Source organism: Rhinoraja longicauda, chromosome 8 (genome assembly GCF_053455715.1).
Source record: "Rhinoraja longicauda isolate Sanriku21f chromosome 8, sRhiLon1.1, whole genome shotgun sequence".
Lineage (NCBI taxonomy): Eukaryota > Metazoa > Chordata > Chondrichthyes > Rajiformes > Arhynchobatidae > Rhinoraja > Rhinoraja longicauda.
Window position 1 is genome coordinate 35,169,355 of NC_135960.1, and position 9,016 is coordinate 35,178,370.

Genomic DNA, 9,016 nt, shown 5'->3' on the forward strand with positions numbered 1-9,016 from the left:
CCATAATCCAATTAATACATACTTCTATTTACAGCTGGTTTGCTATATACCTTTATGTTCTCCGATTGGTCAATAAAACCATATCTTTATTGTGCAAGATCAGAGTGTTGCTTTAAACAATGCTGAATGCATCTCTTAAATTTGTAGAAATCTGTTCTATCAGATGCACCTCTTACTTTTTGATCAGATTCCCCATATTAGGTTGTCATCTGGGCTTTAGTTGCAAATTTGTGATTGTTAAAGCTTACAGTAAGTGACTACAAAACTGCAAATGTTCTTTTGTCTCAATTTGCAGGATGGAACAGTCATCATTCATACAATTCGACGGGGACAGTATATGAGGACTCTTCGACCACCTTGTGAGAGCTCCCTCCCACTCACCATCTCCAACCTGTCTATTTCATGGGAGGGACACATCATTGTCAACACCGTGATAGAAGGGAAGTCAAATTTTAAGGTAATTTAAAATCTATTATATCTTGTGCTGTATAAAACGGTATACAAGAAAGCCTAATTAGCAGCCTGAATTGACCAGTAAAATTACATGAAGATGCAGTCCATTGAAAACAGTTTCCAAACCAGAGATCCATGTGCTTCACTATCTTAATTCAAACAGTGAAAATTATTTGATGTATGAATTGTGTGATGAAATTTGGTATATATAAACTATTTGTTTTTTTAGTGTATGCTTGAAAATATTAGAAAGGACTAATTGGGTCCACATTCCACTATATTTCAACTTCTGAACAAACGGTTAAGATTAGTGATATGCAATTTTTATATTGCTTTGTTATTGTGTGCTTTCAGTGAGTGATTATCAAATTTTTAAATATTTAAGAAAGCAGGTTATTATTTATTTTGAACAGTGTTTGATTACTTTCCTCACCTTCCAAACAGCAGTAGATTACACATTGCTGAGTTCAAATTTGCTATACTGGGCTGGAATCTGTCAATGATCCAGTTTCATGTTTTTCCCCTGTACATCCCAAGAACTGCGGGAAAAGCCACAGTTAAGTGGTGTCTCGTTACACTCGAGTATCACCAAAGAAATAAAAGATGAAACTAGAGATAAGAATAAGTTTAAGCAATTACTGTGGATGCTGGAAATCTGAAATAAAAACAGTAAATACTGGAATATATATAGCAGATCAGACAGAATTTGTGTAGAAAGAAACAGTTAACATTCAAGTTAAGGATTTTTAACAAAAAATGAATTTAATCTTTTAATTTTACTGGGATATTCAGCCCTGTATGACTCGTGTGGTTAGCATATTCTCAAGTCTTACAGACTTTGTCTTAATAGATAAAAGTCACCTTTAAACTTTTTATTTCAAACCACTTGCTAATTTATGGTATTAATTTTTTTGCGTAATGAACTGCAGTATAAATTACTCTTTCTTTCACCCACCACTGTTCCACACCATCATTACACTCCCCAAAAGAGTTTTACAAACAAATTCTGTTTGCAGTGTCTCAGCACAGGTAGAAGTCAGGGAGTTTCTATTGCTTCCTCAACCAGGTGGCTTACACTCATGGTGCAACAGAGAAATCTGAGGTATCTTGACAGTGAAGGCTGTAAGAAAATAATGCTATTCAGTTTTCAATCCTTGCCACATATCCACATATAAGCTCATAAAATTTGGTTCGAGAAGAAGAATCTGAAATTCAGTCGAAAGTGTGAAAACTCCCTTTAACTACTTTCATGCTGGGTTGTCTTCTCTCATAACTACTTTTGACCCTTTTTCTGCAGGACAAGAATGCTCTACATCTGTACTCAGTGAATGGCAAGCATTTGATAAGTGAAACTATAACGGAACAATTATCTGACATGTGCGTCAGTGGAGAACATATTGTGCTGGGCAGTATGGAGGGTTTTCTGTGTATAAGGGATCTGTACAGGTGAGAGTGATATTGCTAAACATTGTGATTGGAAAATAACATCAATGCCAAACATTATTTCGTTCATTATTGGTGGCTAGATACTTTATTGCTAAAAATCACCTTTCATCAATTTGACAATGTATTGTCAGAAACATTGTGTTATAGACAATAGGTGCAGGAGTAGGCCATTCGGCCCTTCGAGCCAGCACCGCCATTCAATGTGATCATGGCTGATCATTCTCAATCAGTACCCCATTCCTGCCTTATTCACAAAATGCTGGAGTAACTCAGCAGGTCAGGCAGTATCTCGGGAGAGAAGGAATGGGTGACGTTTCAGGTCTGCAGAAGGGTCTCGACCCGAAACGTCACCCATTCCTTCTCTCCCGAGATGCTGCCTGACCTGCTGAGTTACTCCAGCATTTTGTGAATAAATCGATTTGTACCAGCATCTGCAGTTATTTTCTTATACCCCATTCCTGCCTTCTCCCCATACCCCCTGACTCCACTATCCTGAAGAGCTCTATCTAACTCTCTTGAATGTTCTTGCTGGTGAGGAAATGATTGAAGTTGAATTATTGAAGACAAGAAGTTCATTCTGACAGTGAAGGAGCATTCAGTCATATATAACGCAGACGATATAATAATTACTGTTCAGGTTCGGGTTAGAATCATAAAGCATGGCAACGGGTCCTTCTGCCCAATGTTCATGCAGATCATGTTGAGCTAGTCCCATTTGCCTGCGAATGGCCCATATTCCTTAAACCATTCCTATCCATGTACCTATGCAAATGTCTCTTAAATTTTACAATTGTGCCCACCTCTACCACTTCCTTTGGCTGCTTATTCCCCATACCTACCATCCTCAGTGGGGAAAAAGTTGGCCCTTGGGTCCATTTTAAATCTTTCATCTTAAACCTTTTTCCTCTAATTTTAGACTCCCCTACCATTGGAAAAAGACTGTGACCATGCACCTTATTTGTGTCCCTCATGATTTTATAAATCTCTATTAAGTCACCCTCATCCTCCTCCACTGCAGTGAAAACAATTTCAACCTATGCAGTCTCTCCTTAACACAAAATTTCTAGTCCTGGCAATTTCCCTGTGAATATTTTCTGCGTTCTCTCTGGCTTCATTGCATCCTTGTTATCGTATGGTGACCAGAACTGCATATAATATTCTAGGGATAGTCTCACCGTCGTCCTGTGCAGCTATAAAGTGACTTTCTGATCTTTGAACTCAATGAATTCTCCGATGAAAACAAATATACTCAATGCCGCCTTCGCCTCCTTGTTCACTTTCAGGGAACTATGTACTGATACCCTGAGGTTTCTCTGCTTTACATCACCCCCAAGGCTCTGCCACTCATTGTATACGTTCCGTCCTGATTTAACTTACCAAAATGCACTTTGCACTTGTTGAAGTTAAATTCTATCTTCTAAATGTTTTGGGAAATCCTGACATCATGAGAAGTGCTATATAAATGTAAATCAATTTCTTTAATTGTCATAATTTGTCAAAATATTAATAATTTATGTTTAATTTTAGCTTAAAGCTCAGCAATGCCCCATTGTCAATGAGGCTGCCAATTTATTGTGTGTCCATCACCAAGGAGAACAGCCACATCCTTGTGGGCCTGGCAGATGGTAAACTCATCATCGTGGGCGTGGGTAAACCAGCTGAGGTAAAGAGTAAGGCCATTCAACACATTTCTAAAGACAGTTGAGAGCACTCATCAGCCTTTCCTATCATAGCTCAATCTCGCGTCACTCAGGTGGACTCTTGCCACAGTGCAACCAATTTCAATTTCAAGCATTATGCTAGGGTACAGGGGAGATTAGACAAGATAACTAATTATCAGAAAGAGACTGCTTATTCTGTGTTTAATAACATTTATATAATCTGCCTATACTTGTACTTAAATTAGAAAATCCAATTAAGGACAAATCCTTGACCATAATTTAAGGAAACAGTTGAACGTTTAGAGGTTTGCAGCAATTTTGTAGACACTAATCAAATGGAAATGAGTGAAGAAGTTGTTTTATATTTGTTTATAGAATTATTTTAACGTTGGGAACCACATTTTCTTTTACATAGAGCTGCTAACTTGATGCCTTTACTTCACGTGCCCATTATTCTAACATATACATTAAAATACTGTAAAAATCTTTTTTTCTAAAATTGTATGTTTCCTTTTTATACCTATGTCTACAATATGCACAAAACTAATCCTGACTTTTGAATCTTGTCAAGTATGTGCATTTCACTTGTTTATGCTCATCACTCGTAAAATGGCAGTAATTCTTTCTTTTAAAAGAAAATACGTTTGCTTTCTGCGGAGGGAATTTAGCCTGAACAAGGTTGAAGGAGGCACTGGTCTGCTGCTCATTTCTATCTTTTGCTGAATCAAATTCACTCAATTCTTTAATCTGTGACATTTTTTTCCTCTTTTGTTTTCTTCCTTCCGCAAACAGATGCGATCAGGACAGATTTCCCGAAAGTTCTGGGGTTCCAGCAAACGTCTGAATCAGATATCATCCGGAGAAACGGAGTACAACCCTCAAAGTGAACACAAATGACAGGACTAAAGGGTGGAAAATAAAAATCGCTTGGCTTCCTGTTCGCAGTAACTGATCATTCCATTTTTTCTCCTCATTCCATCTGATCGTCACCTGAATAAGACTATGCAGCAAATTAGTATGGACCCAATCATGTGCTAAAAAGTGCATTCCTTCATGCCCTACCATGGACAAGAATGCAATTTATTTGCATCCAAGTAACACTGCTGTTGCTTATGCGTGAAGAGGGCTACTTTTTAGCAATTTTTTTAAAAATGGATCAAAATACCAATAGGCATTTTTTTAAATGTTCAATATACTAAGGGCCAGTTGAGAAGAAAAAAGATCCTGTGAGTGAGTCTCATGAATATTAAGGCAGAGGAAGGTGGTTGGTTGCTAGGTTGCTTGGTTCCATTAAATGGAAAGCTTTTTTCATTGGTCTCGCTCTCAAGAAGAGATGCCCCAGTTATCATACATCTCTGAAGAATGTACTTGTAACCCAGAGTCGGTCAGTCTGTTGTGACTGCCTGGTGCGAGCTTGAAATGCCGGTGAGATAAATGTTTCTCTTTGTGCTCGGTGCAATGGCTTTTCAACCCAAGCTTATGGAAATACTAGTCCTGTCTGTACACTTTTGGGATGTGGCAGACAAACTGTCATCAGAATGATTTTCTCTTTGCAACCCACATCAACCCTACCTAATGTAAAGAAACCTTTTTCTAAATCATTGGGTGTTTCATGTTAATCAAGCACAATATTTCATGTTATGCCTTTCTTCACATTTTTTTGGGAGATTAACTTCTACTGTACTATTGGACAAATGTAAATGCATTAGCCTCTATTTCCCTGCATACTGTTTTCTCTGTGCACTTTATATTGTAAACATAATTTATGGAATCAATTTTTTTATTTATTTTTTTCAATTTGCTATTCCTTTTAAAATGCAGACCAATTCCTTATCTGCTCACATAAGGGGACAAGCAGGATTTAAATATTGTCTAAATAGAAACTAGGTGCAGGAGGAGGCCATTTGGCCCTTCGAGCCAGCTCTTATCTGCCAATCTCTTTCCCTTCTCCTTCAACCTCTTCCCCCAGCTACGACCATTTTCACCTGGTTCAGCTTCTGTTATAGATAAAAAGAATATGGAGCGGAGAGGAATGTGGTGAGATGGATGTCAATGGGAAAATGATGTATTGGAATTGCATTCTGCTGATACCCTTCTTTAGGACCTCAATACCACCTTCATAATAAGGCTTGAGTTGAATGGGAGATGGCATTCTCAATTTCCTCCAGCAGTTGGAGCTTTACAGGTAGATTTGTAACCTGTTTTGATGGCAAGAAATAAGTTTCTGTCATTCAAGTGATTGGCCAGTTCCACAGAAGCCTTTTGCTGTCAATATCTACTATATGTGCTAGATATTGTTAAGAAAATGCATTTGGTTAAGGATTCCACACCATTTTAACCAGAGAAAAGACATATGTAGAAAACACTAAGATGGTGAGAAAGCAGGAAGGGTTATAGAAAAAAACATTTATACCAAATCAAAGTATACCACAGAAAGAGGTTGTCATAATGGACCTGGGAATTCAAATCATTTTCTGTAATAGTGGGAACAAACAATGCCACTTACTTCCTCACGTCAAATGTGATGCAAAGTAGGCATGAAGGTTTTAAATTTGAACAGTAGCCTTGGAAACAGTTTAAAGGGGAATAATGTTATGGGATTCCAAGGAGAAAATAGGAATATGAAAACATTTGTGACATTAAGAATGATATATTTTTTTAAATAGCAGTTCACGGAGGATTAATGCTTTGTAAATAGTTGATTTCTGTTCACAATCAAGTATTTAACGCAGCTCTGATACCAGGAGCTAGATTCCTCCTGCATAAATTAATCACTATTTTGAATTGGAGGGACAGATGTCACCTTTTTTCCCCAAAGAGCCAATGAAGGTCTAATCCAATCCATAATTATTGAATTATTATTTGATATTAGCAACATAAATACTTTGGATCAGATGCACAAGTCATAATTTAGACTCAGACAGCATGGAAACAGGCCCTTCGGCCACATTTGCCCCTGCCACCAAAATGTCCCATTTACACTAGTCCAACCTGCCCACATTTGGCCTAAATCCCTCTAAACCTTTCCTATCCATGTACTTGAAACAAATCCTTTTCAAAATTTGTCAGTACCTGCCTCAACTGGCACCTCTGGCAGCTCGTTCCATATACCCATCACTCTCTGTGTGAAAATGTTTCCCCTCAGTTTCCTATTGATCCTTCCCCTCTTGCCTAACATCTATGTCCCCTGGTTTTTGATTCTCCTACTCTGGGTAAAAGAACCTGTGCATTTATTCCTCTCATGATCTTATACACCTCTATAAGATCACCCCTCATCCTCTTGTGGTCTAAGGAATAAAGCACTAGCCTATCCAACCTTTCCGCATAGCTGAAGTTCTAGCAACATATTTGTAAGTCTTCTCTGCACTCTTTCCAGCTTATCAACATCTTTCCTATAACAGGGTGACCAAAACTGAACACACTACTCCAAATGCGGCCTTACCAACATTTTGTACAACTGTAACATAACATCCCAACTTCTATACTCGACACTCTGACCGATGAAGGCCAATGTACCAAAAGCCTTCTTGACCACCCTATGTATGTTTGATTTGACTTTCAAGGAATTATATACCTGCACTCCTAGATCTCTCTGCTCTACAACACTCCCCAGGGCTCTGCCATTCACCATGAATGTTCTACCCTGGTTTGATTTCCCAAAATGCAACACCTCGCACATCTGTATTAAACTCCATTAAGCATTCCTCAGCCCACTTGCCCGACTAATCAAGATCTTGGTGTAATTTTTGATAACCATCTTTGCTTCATGCCTAGTACATTCTCATCCGATTCATTAATATAAATGACATAAATGATATAAATAGAAATAAAATGGATTTATTTTAGTTTAAACAATGAAGTATTTTCTGTGTCCAATCCATACCGCCCTTCGTTGTTGTCTTTAGTCAGCATTTTTTTAAAAAAGGCTCAGTGGCATTTACATAGCACCATCATTGTGGAAAATTTGCTAAACCTTCAATTCCAACTGACTTCGGGGCCAGCTCCATTCTGTGGGTGGTGAGAGCCACGACATAAAAGGACAAACATTGGTGATTAAGTATAATTGCATGTTTCCATTTGTATGAGCTGTGATTTATTTTTTGTCCAAGATTGCAGTGCGAATTCAGATTCATTCCCTATTTTTCGTATATAAAAATAGCTTGAAGGCAAACTCAAACTGGCTATCTTTAGTTATCATATATGTGCATAGTATGAAATTGAGGGTTGAAAAGAGCTGTCAGTGAATTGGAGTTTTATATACTCGCAAATTATAAGAAACTTGGGGACATGTGGTGTTTGTTTTGTAAATGCGGCATTCTGGTCAAATATCCTGTTAATTTTATTTTGAGAATTAATTTGTTTTATGGCAATAACACAAGGATATGAAAGCTCACACAATCTAGCTATACTTCTGTTGACCTGATTCACTGTTCCATATCAGATGAATGGAGACGGAATAGATCTGCAAATGGTTTATTGCAGCATTAAATCATGTTTGTGCTGAGCTTGCAGCAAACCCAGCCTGAAGTTTCATGGAACTCGATGAGGTATCTAATAGAAAGTGTGAAAATAAAATCAATGCCAGGATAAGGAATTCAGTTTAGGATTGTTTATCATTGTAACGTATAATTAATTGATGTAAGCATATAATTGTATTTTAAGGAGCTATTGAAAGTAATATAAATGAGAAAGAGACTGAGATTTTAATCGATTTTTTCCAATAATTGCTTTGGCATTTTACTGCAGAAATGCTAGTTTTTTTGTGATTTATTTTGGGGAATGTTTCTGCCAAAAGGGGTGTTTAAAGAGTATCTCAATTTTTAATCTGACTTGTGTAAGTGTACTGTATTATATCAACATTATTCCATGCTTTTTAAAGGAAAAATTCCATCTGTTAGTTGTTTCCGGTCACCTTTTGTATAGTGCTCAGGAGTGACAAATTCTAATTTTTGTTTTAAATGGTCTTGTAATTTAATTTCTGTGTTTGTATATTTGCTGATTTGTTTGTACGTGTATAGGGTGGTTGAAAATTTTCCTTTTTGCACTTTGAAGGTACTGCAGATTGTAAAATTTGATGCTCTGATGTACACATTATCTGTAAATAACAAATTTATCACTAGCTTTGTATACAAAGCCATTTGGCATTAAAGACAGGATAATTGGGGTGTGGTGTTTGTGTTTTATGTAAATATTAACACCAAGGACTGTAGCAGCATTTTTGCACCAGCATAATAAAGGTTTTGAAAATAAGTAAAGTCTCTTTCTTTGAAAAGAAGATACCTTTCCATTTCTTTCCTTTTTTTTTTTTTCTTTTTTTTTTTTTTGAAAAGCATATGTACAAATCGAAATAAAAAAAACACATTTGTTACAAAGTTCTTACATAGCTTCAATTTTTAAATTTTTGAAGAGAGAAAGTAAAAATAAAAATATAAAACTATAAACTTGGGAAGAGAGAG

General features: G+C 36.9%; 1 protein-coding gene across 3 annotated transcripts in view; it reads left to right on the top strand.

Moving 5' to 3' along the window:
- Positions 1-8,792, top strand: part of nbeal1 (neurobeachin-like 1) — a 184,914-nt gene extending 176,122 nt beyond the window's left edge. For all 3 annotated transcript variants that reach the window (XM_078403600.1, XM_078403601.1, XM_078403602.1), the window contains 4 exons: positions 296-457; positions 1,751-1,899; positions 3,427-3,562; positions 4,353-8,792. In XM_078403600.1, coding sequence (XP_078259726.1) covers positions 296-457; positions 1,751-1,899; positions 3,427-3,562; positions 4,353-4,457 — 552 coding nt within the window. In that variant the 3' untranslated portion in view covers positions 4,458-8,792. The remainder of the gene's footprint in view (positions 1-295; positions 458-1,750; positions 1,900-3,426; positions 3,563-4,352) is intronic.
- Positions 8,793-9,016: the final 224 nt, after the last annotated feature.